General features: G+C 42.3%; 1 protein-coding gene across 9 annotated transcripts in view; it reads left to right on the forward strand.

The window, feature by feature from the left end:
* crot (carnitine O-octanoyltransferase) overlaps positions 1-26,431 on the forward strand; it is a 92,945-nt gene that overhangs the window by 33,843 nt on the left and 32,671 nt on the right. For 8 of the 9 annotated variants that reach the window (XR_010967332.1, XR_010967334.1, XM_068006894.1 and 5 more), the window contains 6 exons: positions 1,112-1,237; positions 1,532-1,633; positions 5,123-5,206; positions 18,982-19,089; positions 19,925-20,055; positions 22,100-22,223. Coding sequence is in view for 7 of the 9 variants with exons in the window: in XM_068006894.1 (XP_067862995.1) it covers positions 1,112-1,237; positions 1,532-1,633; positions 5,123-5,206; positions 18,982-19,089; positions 19,925-20,055; positions 22,100-22,223 (675 nt within the window). In the remaining 2 variants the exon portion in view is untranslated. Of the gene's footprint in view, positions 1-1,111; positions 1,238-1,531; positions 1,634-5,122; positions 5,207-18,981; positions 19,090-19,924; positions 20,056-22,099; positions 22,224-22,401; positions 23,393-26,431 lie in introns of those variants that run through there. The other variant, XM_068006934.1, reaches the window with a different exon arrangement.

Below are 26,431 nucleotides of genomic sequence, written 5' to 3' on the forward strand. Positions count from 1 at the left end.
TGATTGCACTAGAGAGGGTACAAAGGAGATTTACAAGGATGTTGCCAGGACTGGTGAAGTTTATCTGAGGAAAAATTGGATTGGCTGGGGTTGTTTTCTTTGGAACACAGGAGGCTGAGGGGAGATTTAATTGAGGTGTACAAAATTATGAGGGGCCTAGATAGAGTGTATAGGAAGGGCCTATTTTCCTTAGCAGAGAGGTCAATAACCAGGGGCCATAGATTTAAAGTAATTGGTAGAAGGATTAGAGGGGAGCTGAGGAGAATTTTTTTCACCCAGAGGGGGTGGGGGTCTGGAACTCACTGCCTGAACTGGTGGTAGAGGCAGAAACCCTCAACTCATTTAAAAAGTACTGGGAAATGCACTTGAAGTGCCGTACCTACGGACCAAGTGCTGGAAAGTGGGATTAGGCTGGATAGCTCTTTTTCAGCCGGCACAGACACAATGGGCTGAATGGTCTCCTTCCATGCTGAAAATTTCTATGGTTCTATGAGAAACAGTGACACACTGTAAATGTGCAGTGGTTACATGCTTAACTATCCCTCCCAGAAGATAAAGAAAAACTGTCCAGTCTGTTGCACTGACCTACAGTGCGAGCTGAACCGGACACGAGGTTCTTGAATATTAATTTTTACATCGCAGTTTGGTGTTGTCCATCTGTGGAGCCTCTCGATCACCTATTTACTTTTCTTTGATGGCTTCAGATGGACGAACCAATTTTTACAAAGCAGAGAAATACTTTTTCCTTCACTCTGATCATTTTTCAATTAAACTTAGATATGTGGTTTTTAATCTCAAAGAAGTACTAATCAAACATATACGCTTCACAGGAGCATAAATGCCCAGTTGGGTCGAATGGCCTGTTTCTGTGCTGTAGTTTCGATGTAAAACCCACAAAATGCTTGTCTTTAAATTGAATGGCTTGCTGTGAGTTTTCCTGACTTTTACCATTATCCGTACAATGACAAAAAGAAAGAAGGCACTACCATGATTCATTATGGAGATAAATGCTTCATTTTTGTCACAGAGATTTCTTGAGGCGGAGGTATTTTTAAAAAAGAAGTGACTATATTTCTGTCAGGATAATTTTCACTTCAATGTTTTGTTGTAGGCACGGGAGTATCTAATTAGCTTGGATCCCAAAAATTTGACTATACTGGAACAAATTCAGAACTGCTTGTTTTTGATATCAATGGATGATACCAGTCCCCATGCAACGCCTGAAGATTACTCTCAAGTGAGTAGATGAGTATAAACTATGTATGTACATTATGTTTGTTTTTGGATTCATGCTGAATGGAGCTTCTCATTGAAATCAGACTGAATTCTTTGGGATCTGTGCATGTAGCAAGTTCAGAAAACGAAACTCCAAATCTGTTTTTGTCTTCATAGTTTACTTGCCATTCCTCTGTGATTTCACTGTGCCTCTAAAGTATAAGTTTATATTGAAAAAGAGTACATGATATTTGGATGTTATGCATATGTATAAAGAAGCAGCCCATATTGTGTTTTGATTGTTTACTGCTTTCAGATATGTTTATCAGCTCTAACTGGAAACCCAACCATACGATGGGGTGACAAGTCTTACAATTGCCTCAGTTTCTCCAATGGAACTTTTGGTTCAAACTGTGATGTAAGTGAATCAGTCAAAGAAAAACATTGTCTTTATATAGCATCTTGTGTAGGAAAAGCAGTAGACAGTCTGTGCACAGAAAGATCTCTTAAACTCACCAAGGCTTCTTTGACAGCACCTCCCAAACCCGCGACCTCTACCACCCAGAAGGACAAGGGCAGCAGGCACATGGGAACAACACCACCTGCACGTTCCCCTCCAAGTCATACACCATCCTGACTTGGAAATATATCGCCGTTCCTTCATCGTCGCTGGGTCAAAATCCTGGAACTCCCTACCTAACAGCACTGTGGGAGAACCTTCACCACACGGACTGCAGCGGTTCAAGGCAGCAGCTCACTACCACCTTCTCAAGGTCAATTAGGGATGGGCAATAAGTGTTGGCCTTGCCTGCGATGCCCACATCCCATGAATGAATTTTTAAAAAAATAGCACATGAAGTGAATGACCAGTTAATTTGGTGAATTGGTTGAGGGAGGAATGTTGGCCAGGACAGTGGGAAAATTCCCTGCACCAAATCAATGGGATTCGTTCAGGTACACATAAAAGGCAGTCACGGCCTTGTTTTAACATCTTATTTGAAAGATGGCACCCCTGATAGTGCAGCACTCCCTACTTAAAAAAGTAAATTGGCCATCTGTGAATACATTTTTACCAGAAATACTTTTTAAAAATGTTGTCACAATGACAGATAAGCATTAACATTTGAATGTTACATCAGACAGATTCACCAGACTCAATTGTGAATAAATCATGGTTGGAATTTAATGCCCTTGCAGGGAGGTATTGAAAATGAAGTCCATTAAATGATAGGTTATGCTGCTCACGGACAGTGAAGTTCCCATTTCCTCCAAAAGTTTGCCATAAAGTATTCTATGACCATCTTTTCCTCTAACTTCCTTTTTGTGCGATCTTAAATTTGTTGCCTCTTGTAATGATCTCACCAACTAATGGAAACAAACTATCACTGTTTGCCTTATATAACCATTCATAATCTTGAAGACCTCTCCGATGACCCCTTAATCTTCCCACCTCGAGTGAAAAAGCCTCTTCTATCTTTCTCTTCTCTAGCTTTGTTCATTTTAGACTGTCTCATCAGTATATCTCACTCCCATCTCAGAACTGGTCCAATACTGATGAATTTGAACCGTTCCCTCTCAAAACACATATCCGGTCGTGCATTTCTTTCTCAAATCTGTCTATTCCAATACTGACTAGCATGCAGCATTGGTGTTAATCCTGATATTACTACCTTTTTACGATCCTGCTTCTTAATCTACTTCCTGATCTCCAGAACTCTCTGCAGAACTTAAATCCTGATTCTGACATAAATCATGACTTCTGGCACATCCTCTCCCTTTCCAAGAGCTTCTGTTCTGTTCTGTCCCTTGCCCTCGCATCAGGGAGGCAGCGCACCTTTCAGGATTTGCATTTATGATCACAGAAGCGATTGCGTACTCCCTTCACGATTTAATCTCCCATTTCCACTCCATTTTGTACTTAGAATCAAAGAATCATACAGCACAGAAGGAGGCCATTCAGCCCATCATGCCTGTGCTGGCTTTTTGAACGAGCTATCCAATTAGTCCCACTCCCCTGCTCTTTCCCTATAGCCCTGTAAATTTTTCTTCTTCAAATATTTATCCAATTTCCTTTTGAAAGTTACTGTTGAATCTGCTTCCATCACCCTTTCAGGAAGTGCATTCCAGGTCATAACAACTCTTCATCTCCCATTTGGTTCTTTTGCCAATTACCTTAAATCTGTGTGTTCTGGTTACTGATCCTCCTGCCAGTGGAAATAGTTTCCCCCTATGTACTCTATCAAAACCCCATATAATTTGGAACATATCTATTAAATCTCCCCTTAATCATTCTGTGCTCTAAGGAGAACAATCCCAGCTTTTCCAGTCTCTTCCCACATAACTGAGTCCCTCATCACTGATACGATTCTAGTAAATCTCCTCTGCACTCTCTCCAAGGCCTTGACATCCTTCCTAAAGTGCGGTGCCCAGAATTGGACACAGTACTCCAGATGAGCACTAACCAGTGATTTGTAAAGGTTTAGCATAACTTCCTTGCTTTTGCATCCTATGGGCACGATTTTAAAATGGAAAAACGGGTGGGTTGGGGGCGAGGGGGCATTTAAAATCACAACCGTTTTGAATCGGCGCCAACCCACCCGTTTCCAGTTGTCACTGGGGCGGGACGAGGGGTGGGCGACCAACCCACTTCCAGGAAGTGGGTTGGGCATTAAAACCTTTCAAGGAGGCGGCGGGCATCCATTTTTCCACAGTTTCCAATTTCAATAATGGGGGGCTGGAATTCTTTCTCGCCACGTGAAAGGAGGCGAGAAGGCCCGAGACTATTTCCACTGGCAGGTAGGTGCCTTTCTGGCACAGCTTGTGGGCCCGGAAGAGCCAGAGTGCTTCCCCCAGGTCAACAAGCCTACCTGCAGTGACCCCACAATGATTGCAGACCCCCGCAATGACCACCAATCCCGACACCCCAATGATAGCCGATCCCCGATTTTTTTTTTATTCCCGCCCGCCAAACGATCACGGACCCCCACGATGACCCCCGATCCCAACACCTGACCCCCATCCATAGGATCAAAGACTTACCTGAGTACATGAGTACATTCTCTCCCTGGCTGGTCTCCCATCCAACTAAAACCAGCCTGTCAATCAGGCCAGTCAGTCGGACGGCAAACCAACAAAAAAAAAGACGTCCTTGCGTCAAAATCGTAAGGATATCTGGGAAACCTGTACTTCCGGGTTTCCCGTCTGCAATTTGACCTCCCCTGCCCCCTTCCCGGCTTGGAGTCAAAATCATCATGCCATATGCCTCTGTTTATAAAGCCAAGGATCCCATATGTTTTTTTAACAGCCATATCAACTTGTCCTGCCGCCTTCAAAGGTTTCGTACGTAAACCCCAGGTCTCTCTGTTCCTGCACCTCCTTTAAAATTGTACCATTTAGTTCATATTGCCTCTCCTCATTCTACCTGCAAAATGCATCACTTCACACTTCTTTGCATTAAATTTCACCTGCCATGTGTCTGCTCATTTCACCAGTCTTTGTCCTCCTGAAATCTGTACTAGCCTCTTCACTGTTTCCTCACATTTTCTAGTATCATGTCATCTGCAAACTTTGAAATTATGTCCTGTATACCCAAGTCCAGGTCATTAATACGTATTAAAAAGAGCAGTGGTCTTAATACTGACCCCTGTGGGACGCCACTGTATACTTGACTCATTACTCACCCTTTCCCCTTGAACCACTTGCTGCACAGCGCCCTGGCAAAGCTCATGAATTCTCTCCCAAGTCACCATTCTCATCAATATCACTGGTATCCAGCCAGCACTGTTTACCCATCATACAGCCTTAGAACTCAGTACTTCAAAATTAGTAGTAATTCTCTGATGTTCAGGCTGTGTAACATAATTAATGTGTTAATACAGATAGTTTATTTGATTCTGATTTGTCCCAGCATTCTCCTTACGATGCCATGGTCTTGGTTTCCATGTGCTATTACACTGATCAGAGTATCAAGTTTATGGAAGGCAAGTGGAAGGTACGTGAAGAAAAGTATATGCACCTTTTGTCAGTTGTACTTAGTATAATATTAAGTTCAATTTTTCTGTACCTGTAACAGTGATTTTTTTCCAGTTTGACATTATAACCACATTTTATGATATGTCAAAACTTTTACTATAAAGTTTTTCCTCACCCATCCATTGATTTAGGAAACCTCACCTGCTGGAAATATCATTGGCGCCTTATGATAATGTGAAAGAGAACTTACATCACTACTCATGGGCACAACAAAGTGCACTATTTTCTGTGTCATTTGGCTGTTGATCACGTTTGAATAATGTCATGTCAGTAGCTTAAATATTTTTTTCTATTATGCAAACAGAATTTAAAAAGTGAGATCCTGCTATTAAACTCAGTTTCCTTCTTTGTACAGACCTGCTGGAAACTAGATGCAGGTGTATATATCATAATAAGGATAGCACAGGAGGAGGCCATTCGGCCCATTGTGCCCGCCGGCCCTTAGAAAGAGCTATCCAATTAGTCCCATAGCCCTGTAAATTTTTTCCCTTCGAGTATTTATCCAATTCCCTTTTGAAAGTTACTGTTGATTCTGCTTCCATCACCCTTTCAGGCAGTGCATTCCAGATCATTACAACTCGCTACGTAAAAAAATTTTTCCTCATGTCGCCCCCGGTTCTTTTGCCGATCACCTAAAATCTGTATCCTTTGGCTACCGACCCTTCTGCCACTGGAAACAATTTCTCCTTATTTACTCTATCAAAACTGTTCATGATTTTGAAAACCTCTATCAAATCTCCCCTTAACCTTCCCTGTTCTAAAGAGAACAAACCCAGCTCCTCCAATCTCTCCACATAACTGAAGCCCCCTCATCCCTGGTACTATTCTAGTAAATCTCCTCTGCACCCTCTCTAATGCCTTGATATCATTCCTAAAGTGTGGTACCTAGAATTGAACAAAATACTCCAGCTGAGGCCTAACCAGTGTTTCATAAACATATAAACATAGAAAATAGGAGCAAGAGTAGGCCATTCGACTGTTCGGGCCTGCTTCGCCATTCAAAATGATCATGGCTGATCGTCTAACTCAGTACCCTGTTCCCGCTTTTTCCCCCCTATCCCTTGATCCCTTCAGCATTAAGAAATATACCTATCTCCTTCTTGAATACATCCAATGACTTGGCCTCCACTGTCTTCTGTGGTAGAGAATTCCACAGGTTCACCACCCTCTGAGTGAAGAAATTTCTCCTCATCTCAGTTCTAAATGGCATACCCCATATCTTGATACTGTGACCCCTGGTTCTGGACTCCCCAGCCATCGGGAACATCCTCCCTGCATCTAGTCTGTCTAGTCCTGTTAGAATTTTATATGTTTCAATGAGATCGCCTCTCATTCTTCTAAACTCTAGTGAATATAGGCCTAGTCGACCCAATCTCTCCTCATACGTCAGTCCTGCCATCCCAAGAATCAGTCTGGTAAACCTTCGTTGCACTCCCTCCATGGCAAGGACATCCTTCCTCAGATAAGGAGACCAAAACTGCACACACTACTCCAGATGTGGTCTCACCAAGACCCTGTATAACTTCAGTAAGACATCCCTGCTCCTGTACTCAAATCCTCTTGAAATGAAGGCCAACATACCATTTGCCTTCCTAACTGCTTACTGCACCTGAATGCTCACATTCAGTGACTGGTGTACGAGGACACCCAGGAGGTCTCGTTGCACCTCCCCTTTTCCCAGTCTATCACCATTCAGATAATCTGCCTTTCCGTTTTTATAACCAAAGTGGATAACTTCACATTTATCCACGTTATACTGCATCTGCCATGTTCTTGCCCACTCACCCAACTTGTCTAAATCACATTGGAGCCTCTTTGCATCCTCCTCACAGCTCACATTCCACCCCAACTTTGTGTCGTCTGCAAACTTGGAAATGTTACATTTGGTTCCCTCATCCAAATCATTGATATATATTGCGAATAGCTGGGGCCCAAGCACTGATCCCTGCAGTACCCCACTAGTCACTGCCTGCCACCCAGAAAAAGACCTGTTTATTCCTACTCTCTCTTTCCTGTCTGTCAACCAATTCTCAATCCATGCCAGAATATCCCCCCCAATCCCATGTGCTTTAATTTTGCACACTAACCTCTTGTGTGGGACCTTATCAAAAGCCTTCTGAAAATCCAAATACACCACATGCACTGGTTCTCCCCTATCTATTCTACTAGTTACCTCCTCAAAAAACTCCAGTAGATTTGTTAAGCATGATTTCCCTTTCATAAACCCATGCTGACTTTGTCCAATCCCATTAATGGCCTCCAAGTGTTCTGTTATCACATCTTTTATAATAGACACTAGCATTTTTCCCACTACTGATGTTAGGCTAACTGGTCTGTATTTCCCTGTTTTTTCTCTCCCTCCTTTTTTAAATAGTGGGGTTACATTTGCCACTCTCCAATCTGTAGGAACTGTTCCAGAGTCTATAGAATTTTGGAAGATGATCACCAATGCATCCACTATTTCCAGGGCCACTTCCTTTAGTACTCTGGGATGTAGATTATCAGGCCCTGGGGATTTGTCAGCCTTTAGCCCTATTAATTTGCCTAGCACTATTTTCTTACTAATACTGGTTTCCTTCAGGTCCTCCCTCTCACTGGACCCAAGGTTTAGCATAACTTCCTTGCTTTTGTATTCTATACCACTATTAATAAAGCCCAGGATCCCGTATGCTTTTTTAATAGCTGTCTTAACTTGTGCTGCCACCTTCAAGAGATTTGTGTACATACATCCCCAGGTCTCTATTCTTGCACCCCCTTTAAAATTATACCACTTAGTTAATATTGCTTCTCCTCATTCTTCCTATCAAAATGTATCACTTCACATTTCTTTGTGTTAAATTTCATCTGCCCATTTCACCAGCCTGTCTGTGTCCCCCTGAAGTCTGTTACAATCCTCCACATTGTTAACTACATTTCCGAATTTTGTGTCATCTGCAAACTTTGAAATTATACCCTCTATACCCAATGCAGGTCATTAATATATATCTAAAAGAGCAGTGGTCCTGATACTGACCCTTGGGGAACACCACTGTATATTTCCGGTACTTTGAGTACAGCCAATCTTTTCAGTACCTCCTCTTTATCTATTTTTATCCTATCCAATATCGCTATGACCTCTTCCTTTACTGCTACAATGGCAGCATCCTCTTCTCTAGTGAAGACTGATGCGAAGTATTCATTCATTACCTCAGCCATGCCCTCTGCCTCCACAAGATGATCTTTTTTGTCCCTAATTGGTCCCACCCTTCCTTTGACTACCTTTTCACTATTTATATGTTTATAAAAGACTTTTAGGTTCCTTTTTATGTTAGCCGCTAATCCATTCTCATGCTCTCTCTTTGCCCCTCTTATTAGATCTCCTTTGCACTTTCTCTATTCAGCCTAGTTCTCTACTTGTATTTTGAACCTTACATTCGTCATAAGCCTCCTTTTTCTGTTTCATTTTAATTTCTAGACCTTAGTCATCCAAGGAGCTCTAGCTTTGGATGCCCTTCCTCCCCCCCCCCCCCCCCCCCCCCACTGCAGGGATGTGTCTACTCTGTACCTGAACCAACTCCTCCTTGAAGGCCCCCCATTGTTCAATTACTATTTTGCCTACCAATTTTGATTCTAATCCACTTGGGCAAGATCCCCTTTTAACTCACTGAAATTAGCCCTCCTCCAGTTAAATATTTTCACATTTGATTGTTCCTTGTCCTTTTCCATGACTATTCTAAACCTAATGATATTATGATCACTGTTCCCAAATGCTCCCCAACTGAAACATGCTTCACCTGCCCCACTTCATTCCCCAGAACTAGATCCAGCACTGCTTCCTCCTGGTTGGGCTGGAAACACACTGTTCCAGAAAGTTCTCTTGTACACATTTCAGGAATTCCTCCCCATCCTTATCCTTTACGTTGTTACTGTCCCAGTCTGTATTGGGATAATTGAAGTCCCCCATTATTACTACTCTATAGTTCTTGCATCTTTCTGTAACTTGCCTGTATTTTAATATGTAGATTAACGCTGGATTGTTACCATTGTAATCTGAACTACACCTGAACCATGCTGGGACTAGAGTTCTAGCGAATTGAATAACTAGGGAAGTAGATAGGGCTTTAAACTAAATAAGTGGGGGGAGGGTCCCGGTGGAGAGAAATCCAGAACGCTAAAGAGAAAAGGCAAAGAAGCAGTACAAGAAAGTGATTGGGGTAAGGATAACCAGATTGTGTCAGGAAGGGACAGGGCGTGCAAACAAAAGACAACAATTAGGGTCCAGGTAAGAAAAAATGGTAATAAGATAAATAGGGCCGTAGTACAAAAAAATGTTTAAGATGTCTAAAAATGTTAAAAAGACAAATCTAAAGGCACTAAATCCGAATGCACGAAGCATTCGTAATAAGGTAGACGAATTAACAGCGCAAATAGATGTAAACGGATATGATATAATAGCAATTAGAGAGACATGGCTGCAGGGTGACCAAGGTTGGGAGCTGAATATCCAAGGGTACTCGATATTTAGAAAGGACAGGCAAAAAGGAAAAGGAGGTGGGGTGGCTTTGTTAGTAAAGGATGAAATCAGAGCAATAGTGAGAAAGGATATTGGCTCAGAAAATCAAGATATAGAATCAGTCTGGGTGGAGTTAAGAAGCACCAAGCGGCAGAAAACACTGGTGGGAATTGTCTATTGGCCTCTAAACAGTAGTGGTAATGTAGGGGATGGGATCAAACAGGAAATTAGAGATGCATGTAACAAGGGTACTACTGTAATCATGGGTGACTTTAATCTGCATATAGATTGGCCAAACCAAATTAGCAATAATACTGTGGAGGATGAATTCCTGGAGTGTGTACGAGATGGTTTTTTAGACCAGTACGTTGAGGAGCCAACCAGGGAACAGGCTATGCTAGATTGGGTATTGTGCAATGAGAACGGGTTAATTAATAATCTTGTTGTGCGGGGTTCTTTAGGGAAGATGACCATAACAAGATAGAATTCTTAATTAAGATGGAAAGTGAAGTAGTCCAATCCGAAACTAGTGTCTTAAATCTAAACAAAGGAAACTACGAAGGTATGAGGAGTGAGTTGGCTATGATAGATTGGGAAGCTTCGTTAAAAGGCATGACAGTGGATAGGCAATGGCTAACATTTAAGGAACGAATGCATGAATTGCAACAATTATACATTCCTTTCTGGCGCATAAACACAAAAGGAAATGCGGCCCAACCATGGCGAACAAAAGAAATTAAGGATAGTATTAGATCCAAAGAGGAGTCATATAAAGTTGCCAGAAAAAGTAGCAAGCCTGCGGATTGGAAGCAGTTTAGAATTCAGCAAAAAAGGATCAAGAGATTGATTAAGAGGAGAAAAATAGGGTGTGAGAGTAAACTTGCAAGGAACGTAAAAGTGGACTGTAAAAGTTTCTACAAATATGTAAAAAGAAAAAGATTAGTGAAGGCAAATGTAGGTCAGTGCGAACTGCACGGTGTGCGGACTACACAGTGTGCTGCTGAGAGTTTGGTAAGTGTGGGAGTTTAAGGGTTAATCTCTTTAAATCTAGTGCATATTGCTTCAACTGTTTAAGTTCAATTTAAAAGTTTAAATTTTTAAGTTTCTGTCAGGCTTCAGCAGAGAGAGCTGCTGTAGCAAGTTAATTGGTTAGCTAGATTAAACTGGTACCTGAAGGTGGGGCAGGCCTGACTCATCTGAGTCACAAACTGTAGAAATACAGGGGCCTGTCAGTGCGAACTGCACAGTGTGCAGACTATACAGTGTGCTGCTGAGAGTTTGGTAAGTGTGGGAGTTCGGTGAAGTGGGGGAAGGAGGTGCTGCTTTGCCTTGCTTTTCCGAACTTTTCCCGCAGAGCGGCAGTGGACCTGAGAGTAGAAGACTGAGATTGGGGATTAAAAGCAGCGGCAGACCGACAACAAGAGACAACTACTGTGCGACATCACAGGTGAGGCAGGAGAGTCCGAGAGGTGAGCAGAGTATAAAAGGGGAGACCTAGAGCGGGAAGAGAGTCTAAGAGTCTAAGGCAAGTCATGGCAGCACAGCTCGCACCCGTGATATGCTCCTCCTGCACTATGTGGGAAGTCATGGACACTACCAGTGTCCCTGGCGACCATGTGTGCAGGAAGTGTGTCCAGCTGCAGCTACTGGCTAACCGTCTTTTGGAGCTGGAGCTGCGGGTGGATTCACTGTGGAGCATCCGCGATGCTGAGACTATCGTGGATAGCACGTTCAGTGAGGTGGTCACACTGCAGGTAAAGAATACGCAGGCAGAAAGGAAATGGGTGACCGCCAGGCAGAGTAAAAGGACTAGGCAGGTAGAGCAGGAGTCCCCTGGGGCCATCTCCCTCTCAAACAGATATTCTGCTTTGGATACTGTTGGGGGAGATGGCTTATCAGGGGAAAGCAGCAAGAGCCAGGTTCGTGGCACCACGGGTGGCTCTGCTGCACAGGAGGGGAGGAATAAGAGTGGCAGGGCTATAGTGATAGGGGATTCAATTGTAAGGGGAACAGATAGGCGTTTCTGTGGCCGCAAACGTGACTCCAGGATGGTATGTTGCCTCCCTGGTGCTAGGGTCAAGGATGTCACGGAGCGGCTGCAGGACATTCTGGAGGGGGAGGGTGAACAGCCAGTAGTCATGGTCCATATTGGTACCAACGACATAGGTAAAAAAAGGGATGAGGTCCTGCAAGGTGAATTTAAGGAGTTAGGAGATAAATTAAAAAGCAGGACTTCAAAGGTAGTGATCTCAGGATTACTACCGGTGCCACGTGCTAGTGAGTATAGGAACAGGTGAATAGACAGGATGAATGCGTGGCTGCAGGGATGGTGTAGGAGGGAGGGATTTAGATTCCTGGGACATTGGGACCGGTTCTGGGGAAGGTGGGACCTGTACAAGCGTGACGGGTTACACCCGAGCAGGACCGGAACAAATGTCCTCGCGGGGGTGTTTGCTAGTGCTGTTGGGGAAGGTTTAAACTAGAGTGGCAGGGGGATGGGAACCTGAGCGGGGAGTCAGAAGGGAATAAAGTTGAGAGCAGCAAGAGAGGGGAAGACCCAGGGGAAATCTACATTACAAATAGTACAAACAGTTGTTCAAGAACAAGTGAAAGGGAAAAGCATAGAGCAGCGGAAAGAAAGTGTACTTTAGGCACTTTAGGTACTTTATGCACGACAGATAAAATGAAAACTAGAAGGCGTAAGGCGATTAACCCAGCATCAAAGCTGTGGCAGGGGGTTGGGAACCTGAGCAGGGAGACAGAGGAAAGCGTATCAGGAAGGGACAGAAGGTATGGAGTAAAAGGTAAAGTGTTAAAAAAGGAAAAAGCAGGAACTAAGTGTCACAAAACACATTTGAAAGTTCTTTAACTGAACGCACGTAGCATTCGTAACAAAATGGACGAGTTAACGGCACAAATAACGATGTATGGGTATGATCTTGTGGCCATTACAGAAACATGGCTGCAGGGTGACAACAACTGGGAATTAAATATGCCAGGGTATTTAACAATCAGGAAGGACAGGCAGGAAGGAAGGGGAGGTGGGGTGGCTATGTTAATAAGGGAAGGAATCACTGTAATACAGAGAAAAGATATTGGGACAAAGGATCAGGATAATGAAACAGTTTGGGTAGAGATAAGGAATAATAAGGGGCAAAAAACACTCGTGGGCGCAGTATATAGGCCTCCCAATAGTTGCAACTCTGCTGGAAGAAGTATTAATCAGGAAATAGTCGGGGCATGTAATAAGGGAACAGCTATAATTATGGGGGATTTTAACTATCATATTAACTGGACAAATCAAATTGGGCAGGGTAGCCTTGAGGAAGAGTTTATTGAGTGTATTAGGGATAGATTTCTTGAGCAGTATGTAACTGAACCTACAAGGGGGCAAGCAACCTTGGACCTGGTCCTGTGTAATGAGCCAGGATTAATTAATAATGTCCTAGTTAAGGATCCCCTTGGAAAGAGTGACCATAACATGGTTACATTCCATATCCAATTAGAGGGTGAGAAGGTTGGTTCACAAACAAGCGTACTGAGCTTGAATAAAGGAGACTATGATGGTATGAGAGCGGAATTGATTAAAGTGGACTGGGAAAATAGTTTAAAGGGTAAGACGGTACATGAACAGTGGTGTTCATTTAAGGAGTTATTTTACAACTTTGAAAAAATATATATTCCACTGAGGAAAAAAGGGTGTAAAAGAAATGACAGCCATCCGTGGCTAAGTAAAGAAATTAAGGTAGTATCCAACTAAAAACAAGGACATATAAGGTAGCCAAACTTAGTGGGAGGATAGAAGATTGGGAAGTCTTCAAAAGACAGCAAAAAGTAACGAAAGGATTGATTAAGAAAGGGAAGATAGATTATGAAAATAAATTAGCATAAAATATAAAAACAGATAGCAAGAGTTTCTACAGTTATATAAAAAGAAAAAGGGTGGCTAAGGCAAACGTAGGTCCTTTAGAGGATGAGACCGGGAAATTAATGGTGGGAAACATGGAGATGGCAAAAATGCTGAACAAATATTTTGTTTCAGTCTTTACGGTAGAGGACACTAAGAATATCCCAACACTGGACAAACAGGGGGATCTGGGGGGGCGGGGAGGAGCTAAATACGATTAAAATCACTAAGGAATTGGTACTCAGTAAATTAATGGGACTCAAGGCGGATAAATCCCCTGGACCTGATGGCTTACATCCTAGGGTCATGAGGGAAGTGGCAGTAGGGATTGTGGATGTAATAATTTTCCAAAATTCTCTGGACTCGGCAAAGGTCCCGGCAGATTGGAAAACTGCCAATGTAACACCCTTATTTAAAAAGGGTAGTAGGCAGAAGGCTGGAAATTATAGACCAGTTAGCCTAACATCTGTGGTGGGTAAAATTTTGGAGTCTATTATTAAGGAGACAGTAGTGGAACATTTGGATAAGCATAATTTAATAGGACAAAGTCAGCATGGCTTTATGAAGGGGAAGTCATGTCTGACAAATTTGCTTGGGTTCTTTGAGGACATAACGTACAGGGTGGATAAAGGGGAACCAGTGGACGTAGTGTATTTGGACTTCCAGAAGGCATTCGACAAGGTGCCACATAAAAGATTATTGCTCAAGATAAAGAATCACTGGATTGGGGGTAATATTCTGGCATGGGTGGAGGATTGGTTATCTAACAGGAAGCAGAGAGTTGGGATAAATACTCGGACTGGCAACCTGTAGCCAGTGGTGTTCCACAGGGGTCGGTGCTGGGTCCCCAACTCTTTACAATCTATATTAACGATTTGGAGGAGGGGACCGAGTGTAACATATCAAAGTTTGCAGATGATACAACGATGGGAGGGAAAGTAGAGAGTGAGGAGGACATAAAAAACCTGCAAGGGGATATAGACAGGCTGGGTGAGTGGGCGGAGATTTGGCAGATGCAATACAATATTGGAAAATGTGAGGTTACGCACTTTGGCAGGAAAAATCAGAGAGCAAGTTATTATCTTAATGGCAAGAAACTGGAAAGTACTGCAGTACAAAGGGATCTGGGGGTCCGAGTGCAAGAAAATCAAAAAGTTAGTTTGCAGGTGCAGCAGGTGATCAAGAAGGCCAACGGAATGTTGGCTTTTATTGCTAGGGGGATAGAATATAAAAACAGGGAGGTATTGCTGCAGTTATATAAGGTATTGGTGAGACCGCACCTGGAATACTGCATACAGTTTTGGTCTCCATACTTAAGAAAAGACATACTTGCTCTCCAGGCAGTACAAAGAAGGTTCACTCGGTTAATCCCGGGGATGAGGGGGCAGACATATGAGGAGAGGTTGAGTAGATTGGGACTCTACTCATTGGAGTTCAGAAGAATGAGAGGCGATCTTATTGAAACATACAAGATTGTGAAGGGGCTTGATCGGGTGGATGCGGTAAGGATGTTCCCAAGGATGGGTGAAACTAGAACTAGGGGGCATAATCTTAGAATAAGGGGCTGCTCTTTCAAAACTGAGATGAGGAGAAACTTCTTCACTCAGAGGGTAGTAGATCTGTGGAATTTGCTGCCCCAGGAAGCTGTGGAAGCTACATCATTAAATAAATTTAAAACAGAAATAGACAGTTTCCTAGAAGTAAAGGGAATTAGGGGTTACGGGGAGCAGGCAGGGAATTGGACATGAATTTAGATTTGAGGTTAGGATCAGATCAGCCATGATCTTATTGAATGGCGGAGCAGGCTCGAGGGGCTGATTGGCCTACTCCTGCTCCTATTTCTTATGTTCTTATGTCCTTTACAGTCAGAAACGGGAGAATTTATAATGGGGAACAGGGAAATGGCAGAGCAATTAAACAAATACTTTGTTTCTGTCTTCATGGAAGAGGACACAAATAACTTCCCATAAATGCAAGGGAACCAAGGGTCTAGTGAGAAGGAGGAATTTAAGGAAATTAGAATTAGTAAAAAAAAATTGCGCTGGAGAAATTAATGGGACTGAAAACCGATAAATCCCCAAGATCTGATAATCTGCATCCCAGAGTACTAAAAGAGGTAGCCATGGAAATAGTGGATGCGTTAGTTGTCATCTTCCAAAATTCTATAGATTATGGATCAGTTCCTGCAGATTGGTGGGTGGCAAATGTAACCCCACTATTTAAAAAAGGAGAGAGAGAGAAAACCGGGAACTACAGACCGGTTAGCCTAACATCAGTAGTAGGGAAAATGCTAGAGTCTATTATAAAGGATGTGATAACAGAACACTTCAAAAATATCAACGGGAATAGACAAAGTCAGCATGCATTTATGAAAGGGAAATCATGTTTGACAAACCTACTGGAGTTTTTTGAGGATGTAACTGGTAGAATAGATAAGGGAGAACCAGTGGATGTGGTTTATTTGGATTTTCAGAAGGCCTTTGATAAGGTCCCACGTAAGAGGTTAGCGTGCAAGATTAAGGCACATGGGATTGGTGATAATATACTGGCATGGATTGAAAATTGGTTAACAGACAGGAAACAGAGAGTAGGAATAAACGGGTCTTTTTCGGGGTGGCAGGTAGTGACTAGTGGGGTACCGCAGGGATCAGTGCTTGGGCCCCGGCTATTCACAATATATATCAATGATTTGGATGAGGGAACCAAATGTAATATTTCCAAGTTCGTTGACGACACAAAACTAGGTGCGATTGTGAGTTGTGAGGAGGATGCAAAGAGGTTTCAAGGCGATTTAGACAAGTTGAGTGAGTGGGCAAATACATGGCAGATGCAGTATAATGTGGATAAATGTGAAGTTATCCACTTCGGAAGGAAAAACAGAAAGGTAGTGTATTATTTAAATAGTGATAGATTGGGGAATGTTGATGTACAAAGGGACCTGGGTGTCCTTGTACACCAGTCACTGAAAGCAAACATGCAAGTGCAGCAAGCAGTTAGGAAGGCAAATGGTATGTTGGCCTTCATTGCAAGAAGATTTGAGTATCGGAGCAAGGATGTCTTACTGCAGTTATACAGGGCCTTGGTGAGACCACACCTGGAGTATTGTGTGCAGTTTTGGTTTCCTTACCTAAGAAAGGATATACTTGCCATAGAGGGAGTGCAGCGAAGGTTCACCAGACTGATCCCTGGGATGGCAGGACTGTCATATGAGGAGAGATTGGGTCGACTCGGCCTGTATTCACGCGAGTTTAGAAGAATTAGAGGGGAATCTCATTGAAACATATAAAATTCTGACAGGGCTAGACAGACTGGATGCAGGGAGGATGTTTCCCCTGGCTGGGGGGGTCCTGAACGAGGGGTCACAGTCTCAGGATACGGGGTAGGACATTTAGGAATGAGATGAGGAGAAATTTCTTCACTCAGAAGGTGGTGAACCTGTGGAATTCTCTACCACAGAAGGCTGTGGAGGCCAAGTCACTGAATATATTTAAGAAGGAGATAGATAGATTTCTAGACACAAAAGGCATCAAGGGGTATGGGGAGAGAGCGGGAATATGGTATTGAGATAGAGGATCAGCCATGATCATATTGAATGGCGGAGCAGGTGCGAAGGGCCGAATGGCCTACTCCTGCTCCTATTTTCTATGTTTCTATGAATCATCATTCCACATCTTCCTCATGCATTAGGTTTTCAACCTAGCATGATAGGTCCTTGGAAAACCACAGGCTGAACTTGCACATGAAAGTGTTGCAGATGGGTGGTGTTGCACCTGGTTTTCAACTCCTACATCATATAACGTCACAAGACCTGTGACAATTATTTTTTGCCCAGCTAAATATCTTTGCTCCTTGAGTCGGACCTCATATTGAAGACTCTAGCCTTCCTGCAGGAGTAGGTTAGATTAGACAAATAAATGAGTTGGTGTTCCATTTTATGCAAGTTATTTGGAAATTTTTTTTTTATTATTCGTTCACGGGATGTGGGCGTCGCTGGCAAGGCCGGCATTTATTGCCCATCCCTAGCGAGATTTTTACAACTGAGTGGCTTGCTAGGCCATTTCAGAGGGCAATTAAGAATCAACCACATTGCTGTGGGTCTGGAGTCACATATAGGCCAGACCGGGTAAGGACGGCAGGTTTCTTTCCCTAAAGGACATGAGTGAACCAGATGGGTTTTTACGACAATCCGGTAGTTTCATGGCTATCATTACTGATACTAGTATTTTAATTCCAGATTTTTTTATTTATTTAATTAATTGAATTTAAATTCGCCAGCCGCTGTGGCGGGATTTGAACTCGTGACTCTGGATTTTAGTCCAGGCCTCTGGATTACTAGCCCAGTAACACAACCACCACGCTACCATACCCGGTTAGGGTCTCACGGGTTCTTACAAGATAAATTTTTACCTGAGGTGCTTTCCCAATTTCATTTAGCTCAAAAAATGTTCTTGTTGATTTGTCATCTGCCATAAAAATATGTTCCCCCCCCCCCACTCCACACTCCCAGACCGTAAAAATTAGTGTAATTGATATTAGTGGACAAGCAGTTAACACGTCCTGTGTTCAAAATCATGAAGGGTTTAGCTAAAGTAAATAAAGAGAAACTGTTCCCATTGGCGGAAGGGTTGAGAACCTGAGTACACAGCTTTATGGTGATTGGCATGAGGAAAAGCTTTTTTACATAGCGAGTGGTTATAATCTGGAATGCGCTGCCTGAAAGGGTGGTGGAATCAGATTCAATGGTAGCTTTCAAAAAGGAATTCGATAAATAATTGAAGGGAAAAAATTTGCAGGGCCATGGGGAAAGAGCGGCGGAACGGGACTAACTGGATTGCTCTTACAAAGAGCCGGCACGGGCTCGATGGGCCGAATGGCCTCTGATTTTATGATCCATATGGAACTTTTCTGCATGCTCTTTTAAAGGCAACATTAACCTATTTATTTTAAATGAGTTAACAGCTCCATTAAAATAGTGGATGGGGAATATTATTAGAACCTGTCAAGAGTTGATCTGCTGTTATCATTAACAGTACTTTTTTGGCCAGTATTTTTATTAATTGGTGATCTGTAAGCTTGATCACTAACAACATTGCTATTTTCATGGCTCAAACTAGTTTTTTTAGATCTGTAGGGCAAACAAATCTTCATTAGTCTGACCCACAATAATGCTCGTATACTGTTATAGCTCATAGTTTTTAAGCAGTTGTGGCTTATATATGCTTCTAATCTAATGGGATAAACTTGAATTTTGCTTTGTAGATAGTTACTAAAAATTTGACTACATGCCTTCTAACTTGAAGAGATAATATGCAATATTATAAAATCTTTCTTTCAGGGATCAACTGCTGTACGTGACCTGCCTTTGCCAGAGGAGCTGGTTTTTGTGTTGGATCAAAGAGTTCTAAATGACATAGAGCAATCTAAGCAACAGTATTACAAGCAGGTAAGAGTCAGTTCTGCAAACGTAAGTGAGCTATATACATCTGAATCCCAACAAGCACATAAATAGCTTGCCAAGAAATCAGAGTGAAGTTCTCAAGGATAGCTATGCTTTATGTTGTATTTTAATGCAAGTTAATTATTCCACAGTGAAAGATTGATTTCTGGCCATTATGATGTTGCAGTTTGAATTAAAGAATAGTTAAAACTGATTGAAAATACTCAGTAATTTTATTCCCTCAATCTGCGGTCAAACCAAGCCCAGACCGAGGGGATCAAAGTCTCCTCTGTGTGCTGGCTATGTGAAATGAGTTTGGGCAGCCTCCATCCAATTCCTGTTGGGCATGGTCTTAATTCAGCACTAATTGGCAATCTCACTCAGAGGCCACAAGATGGCTGGTGTGTGAAATGGGAAAAAGAATGACACACCAATGCAGTAGGGTGTGCTTTTCTAAAGTTGGAGCTGAGTTACATTGTTGGGACAGAGTGGAGGGAGCATTATTCTGAATCTAGCTGTGCTATATCTGACCTGAGAGCAAGTGCTTTACACTGATACTGGGTGCCTGAAATGGGAAGAGTTCTCTTGCACTAACTTCCCTCACCTCGATGAGCACAAACAATTAATTTTTTTTAAAAAAAAGAAAATACTTGATCATGGTGTTGTGATGTCCTGCTGGATTGAAGTACTTGGAGGTGGAGGAAAAGCTGTGTATAAGGCTACAGTCATTAAATTTGGAAATTAAATGTAAATATGTTTACGGTATCATTTTAAAAGACATGTTATATAGTAAATGAGAGTAGTTTTATGTGATCATGGTAACTCTCATTTGATTTTACAGGCATCGGATATTCAAATTGCCAGTTATGCCTTCACTGCTTTTGGAAAATCTCTGATCAAAAAGAAGAAGTTTCACCCAGATATATTTGTACAGCTTGCACTTCAGTTAGCTTACTACAGATTTCATGGACGGTAAGTATCATGGCCTGCTTGGTATCGAGCAAATATATTTGTTCCATAATCCACACTTTTACTGCGTGGCATTGAGTTATTTCATTGAACTGAAAACACAAATAATTGAATATGTTTTTTTTAAATCACATAATAGTCATATGTCACTATTAGTATATTAGATGGTCTGATTGCATGTTCTTTGTTCCTATGTTCTTCTGTTTTGTTCATGTAAGTCAGCTTTGGCTCAGTGGTAGCATTCTCGCTTCTGAGTCAGAAGGTTGTGATTTCAAGCCCCACTCCAGAGACTTCAGCACAAAATCTAGGCTGACACTTCATTGCAGTACTGAGGGAGTGCTGTACTGTCAGAGATGCCATCTTTTGGATGAGATGTTCATTCGAGGCTCCATCTCTCAGGTTGATGTAAAAATCAAGGAAGAGCAGTGAAGTGAAGTTCTCCTGGTGTCCTGGCCAATATTTATCCATCGCTAAAGCAGATTATCTGGTCATTTATCTCATTGCCGTTTGTGGGACTTTGCTGTGTGCAAATTGGCTGCGGTTTCCCTACGTTACAACAGTGACTACATTTCTAAAGTACTTAATTGGCTGAGGTTGTGAATGGCGCTATATAAATGCAAGTCCTTTCCTTACATAATAATGTGGTGCTTTGTTCACCACCCTGTTTTGAAAAGAAAATACTTTTGGCAGGAGTTTATTTATCTTTTTAAAAATTATTTAGTACAGTGAGCAGATTGGAACATCAAACAAGTTTTTATTGTGGGCTGAGATCCCATTTTCCAGTTGAAAGACATAAACTGCATTTGGATTCAGACTGAGCAGAGGGAGTATAATGCTACAGGATCTCATATCCCATTTGTTGCCATTTGCTCAAAGTCCTGGTTTAATGAAAGATTTGCTGTAGCACTGGTCAATTAAAGTCCCATTAGTACCTCCCTCAAAGGTACAAATCTGTGATTAACTCCAAACTTCTTCACAGTCGAGCTCCAAGCAATAGTCGAAAATCTGTATCCATTGTCAAGCATGTCCTGTTAGAAAAGACTGTTACAGACTACGTCTCTGTGGTGAAGTTGATGCCCACAATTGCTATAGGCGTTAATAATCCAAAATCAAATCCACAATTTCAAAACCTTGATCTTAGGGAAGCTCCTTGCCCAGCAGCTCAGTTTTTCAAAGTCCTATCTAGACTGCTGCTGCCTTCATCTATTTCAAATTCTCTTTGCTAATCAACATTTGAGGAGAACACTGTAAACATCATCCCTATCCACAAGATATCAGAAGCTCTGCCAACTGCAGACCAGTAGTTACCTGACAGAAACCATAGTCAATGCAAAGCTTTTGCACCAGCTCCAAGCGATGTCCTTGCTGCTGATGACACCACTGTTTATAATATGGTAAACTCATCCTCTAGAAAAACAAGCAGCAATCAAAGCACTGGGTAGATATACGCCACTCGGTAGTTCCGCGTATATCAGATGTCCAGCCAGAATGTCTTAAGTTTAAATTTCACGCTTCACTGTCATTTGAATTCGCCTGTCAACATTGCTAGACTTAACTAGTTTTTTGCTAGTCTGCTGGATGGAGCACTGCATAAAGGCAGAGTCTCTATCTCAGATGAGCATTGTGAGTGTAAAAAAGCAGGAAAAATTGCTATGACAGTTTCGTGTACCATTCTCCTTCTCTTCTGATTCATTTCTTGTTATCTTGTCATAAATTGAGATTGTGTGTGTTACAGTAGTTTGCAACTAAGGAGGTATGTTGATAAATTTAGTGTAAAAGCCATTAAGTATTAGCAATTAGGTAATGCAGTATTTGCTGGTCTACTTTTACATGTCTTTAATTTCAGCCGCATGATTTAGGCATGGAAAGCAGTGAGACATACACTTGTGCAATACCACAGCAGTGTTTCAAAACTGCATAAACTTATTAGAAAATTGCACTTTTTGTTTAATCCAAGAATATGTGTTGACCTGACAACATCTAAGATGTTTATAATTTCATAATACCTAGGCAACGTAACTTTTCTTTCCAAATCAACTCCTCACAGACCTGGCTGCTGTTACGAGACTGCAACGACTAGACGTTTTTATCATGGCCGAACTGAGACTATGAGGCCCTGCACTGTTGAGGCAGTGGAATGGTGTAGGGCAATGCTGGATCCAGCAGCTTCTGTAGGTGTTCATTTAATTAAACTGTATTTTTCATTATGTATTGTTATATTCCTCCAGCCCTGTGCTTACTTACAGTAGGTCTGACACTATTCAAGTTTCTTATGTCCCTTGTCACTACAACTAATAATAATTTTTAAAATTACATCAGAATCATTGCATCTTTTGTTCCTTTTCCCAGATCTTACTCTTTAATGAACATTATTGGCTGCAAATACCCTTCCCAGAGAACTACCCACAAATTAGCAGAAAGGCCTTCAACTGTCAGATAATCTGTCCAAACTGGATTCATTAAAGTTGGCATTTGATGTGTAGTGCAAAGTTGATGCTATCAACTATATACATATATAAAACTGATACTTTTATGCAATGCCAAAAGTTTCTTCATTGGGTTGATTGACAGCTCTTCTTTGCTGCGTTCTGTACATTGGGATTTGGGAAAGTATTTCTTGGGCTGCTTGCAATCTTATACTCCAATTTGTTACAAACTGGATAGCCAGGTGGTGAAGGATAGAATACTAGAGCCTGGTCTTCAGTTGCTTCCAAGCCTTTATTCACAGAGATCCACATTATCCCACACCACACCCTAGATCAACTCTCTTATAAATGGATACAAGAGAGTTCCCAATTGATACACAATACCTGAATACAATTAACACTAATTGATATAAATCATATCGATACAATTAACCCAATTAATGTCTAATTTTCAAAACTAACAGTGTTACATGAAAGCATAATTAGGGTTATATTTTATAAAGCATACTTCAGTCATAAGGTTCAGATGATATCCTAAACAGGAACAATAAAGCGCGAGTGATTTATATTCCTCATCTGAACCCTGAAGTTGAGTTGCTGCTTTAAATTCATTTAGCTGCCCATTGTTTGTAATCTATACATTGTGAATTTATCATTAAAAATAATTTTCCTGATGATTATACCAGTTTAATGGAAAAAGCGCCATATGAAACCGAGCTAAGGATGTTGTTAATTTTATACCTTAAATTGTATTGGATTTGTGTTGTAGGATTTCCTTTACCAGTCGATCTTATTCTTTTACAATGTACTACATGTTAATTAATCTCCGGAGTGTACCCCAATTCCCTGTGGATTTCCCTTGTTATGACTGCTATGTCTAAAATAATATATAAATTAAGAATTGAGCTTTTTTCAGAAATATAATGTGTGTGTAATGGTGTGAGCTTAGTGAAGATACAGTGGTTGTATATTGGGGCTGCAGTACCACTGAACATTTGGGGGTAAATTTTAACTGAAAGGCAGGGCGGGGACAGGGACATTCCCAAGTGCATAATCTGGAAGGTAAGTGGGTGATCACGACCTTAATGAGGCCCATCAATTTGACTTCCGGGTTTCGCGCCCGGCAGCTAGTCTGATTAATAGGCTGGCTGTCGGTCAGAAAGGCCTGCTGTGGCAGGCCGCAGCCGGGGATCAGAGGGAGAGAGTGAGGGACCGTAGACCGGGGAGAAGATTGGGGGGGGGGGAGTGGCTAATGAAGAGTTGGGGGCTGTTGAAGAGATCGGAGATCACTGGAGGTCAGGTGAAGAGCTGGATGTAAGTGGGGTCCACCATCGGGGGAGGGGGTGGGCGATCGCAGAGGTCCTGTTAGCCAGGTGAGCTTGTTGGGTCTGGATGAAGCACTCCTGCTCCTCCAGGCCCACAAACAGTGCAGTAAAGGCACTTACCTCATGGATCTGGACCTTCCTAACTGCTTTCACCTGAAGTGAATGGGAAGCGATGGGAAACCCGAACAGGTATGGTTAAATTCATTTTATTATTCCAATACACAAAATATTAAATACCTCAAGTAGATCAATGAGGTACATTGCCCTTTTGAATATCGGCCTACCAGATTTAAGTGGGGGTGGGACTTCCTGGTGTCTGCTCTCCACATGCAGACAAACCTGCCTGAGTTAGTCCCAGAAGCAGGCGTGTTGGAGCTGGGAAGCTATCCCGCTCTGAATATCGAGTATTTTTACTTCCCAATCCACCTGTTTTTGGGGGTTAAAATTCACCCCCTGGTGTTGGTACCATTACAAAAAGCGCAGAGCTGTCACCAGCAGGAATGTTGGTGTACTGCAGCTGTTTGTTCACACATTCAACTGAACCCACTCAGTCTCCTGAAGGAGATGGCTAATCACAATTCAAATCCCCAGCAAGGTAAAGCTCAGTTAAATTTCTTCCTGAACAAAGAGGATAATTAGGACGAACACTAAGCTATCTTTCCAACCTTTGAAAATCCAAATATACTACATCCACTGGCTCCCCTTTATCTACCTTGCTAGTTACATCCTGGAATTTTGGAAGATCAGTTCAGAGAAAAGCAACAGGGATGGTTCCAGGATGTAAAGTTGAGTTATAAAGAAAGTTGTAGAGCTGAATATATTTTCATTGGGGGAGAAAAGGAGTGACAAGAGGACACAATCATTAAAATAATGAGGGGTGGATAATATAGATATATAAGCATGCTGTTTAACTCTTCATGTGATTGTAGAACTGGAGGACTGGAACCATCCTGTTGCTTTTCTCTGAACTGATCTTCCAAAATTCCCTAGATTCTCGAACGGTCCCAGCGGATTGAAAGGTAGCAAATGTAATCCCACTATTCAAGAAAACAGGGAACTACAGGCCAGTTAGCCTGACTTCACGTTATTCAACTGTCACCAATTACATCTCATAAATGATGCATTCATTGCCCCAGTGGCACAAGAACCACAGTATCCTTCAGAGTGTTTGATCATCTATTTCAATCCTTTTCTTTATAACCTTCATTCCCTTTCCAGGTATTTATTCAGTACTGTTTTCAAAATGAGTAATTGTCATAACATTAACTGCTATAGTTGGGAGTTTATTTCACAAATCTGCTGGGTAGGGGGGAATTTTCTTCTAATCTCAAGCCTCACTTGAGGCTCCTTTGATGGTGGACTGCAGTCCTCCAGTTCTACAATCACAGCATGCTTATATATCTATATTATCCACCCCTCATTATTTTAATGATTGTGTCCTCTTGTCACTCCTTTTCTCCCCCAATGAAAATATATTCAGCTCTACAGCTTTCTTTATAACTCAACTTTACATCCTGGAACCATCCCTGTTGCTTTTCTCTGAACTGATCTTCCAAAATTCCCTAGATTCTAGAACGGTCCCAGCGGATTGAAAAGTAGCAAATGTAATCCCACTATTCAAGAAAACAGGGAACTACAGGCCAGTTAGCCTGACATCGGTCATTGGGAAAATGCTGGAATCTATTATTAAGGAAGTGGTAACAGGGCACTTAGAACATCATAATATAATTAGGCAGAGCCAACATGGTTTTATGAAAGAGAAATTGTGTTTGACAAATCTATTAGTATTTTGAGGATGTAACTAGCAAGGTAGATAAAGGGGAACCAGTGGATGTAGTATATTTGGATTTTCAAAAAGCATTTTTTTTTTATTATTTGTTCACGGGATGTGGGCGTTGCTGGCGAGGCCAGCATTTATTGCCCATCCCTAATTGCCCTCGAGAAGGTGGTGGTGAGCCGCCTTCTTGAACCGCTGCAGTCCGTGTGGTGACGGTTCTCCCACAGTGCTTTTAGGAAGGGAGTTCCAGGATTTTGACCCAGCGACAATGAAGGAACGGCGATATATTTCCAAGTCGGGATGGTGTGTGACTTGGAGGGGAACGTGCAGGTGGTGTTGTTCCCATGCGCCTGCTGCTCTTGTCCTTCTAGGTGGTAGAGGTCGCGGGTTTGGGAGGTGCTGTCGAAGAAGCCTTGGCGAGTTGCTGCAGTGCATCCTGTGGATGGTGCACACTGCAGCCACAGTGCGCCGGTGGTGAAGGGAGTGAATGTTTAGGGTGGTGGATGGGGTGCCAATCAAGCGGGCTGCTTTATCTTGGATGGTGTCGAGCTTCTTGAGTGTTGTTGGAGCTGCACTCATCCAGGCAAGTGGAGAGTATTCCATCACACTCCTGACTTGTGCCTTGTAGATGGTGGAAAGGCTTTGGGGAGTCAGGAGGTGAGTCACTCGCCGCAGAATACCCAGCCTCTGACCTGCTCTCGTAGCCACAGTATTTATACGGCTGGTCCAGTTAAGTTTCTGGTCAATGGTGACCCCCAGGATGTTGATGGTGGGGGATTCGGCGATGGTAATGCCGTTGAATGTCAAGGGGAGGTGGTTAGACTCTCTCTTGTTGGAGATGGTCATTGCCT

This window comes from Heptranchias perlo, chromosome 2 (assembly GCF_035084215.1).
Source record: "Heptranchias perlo isolate sHepPer1 chromosome 2, sHepPer1.hap1, whole genome shotgun sequence".
NCBI classification, from domain to species: Eukaryota; Metazoa; Chordata; class Chondrichthyes; order Hexanchiformes; family Hexanchidae; genus Heptranchias; species Heptranchias perlo.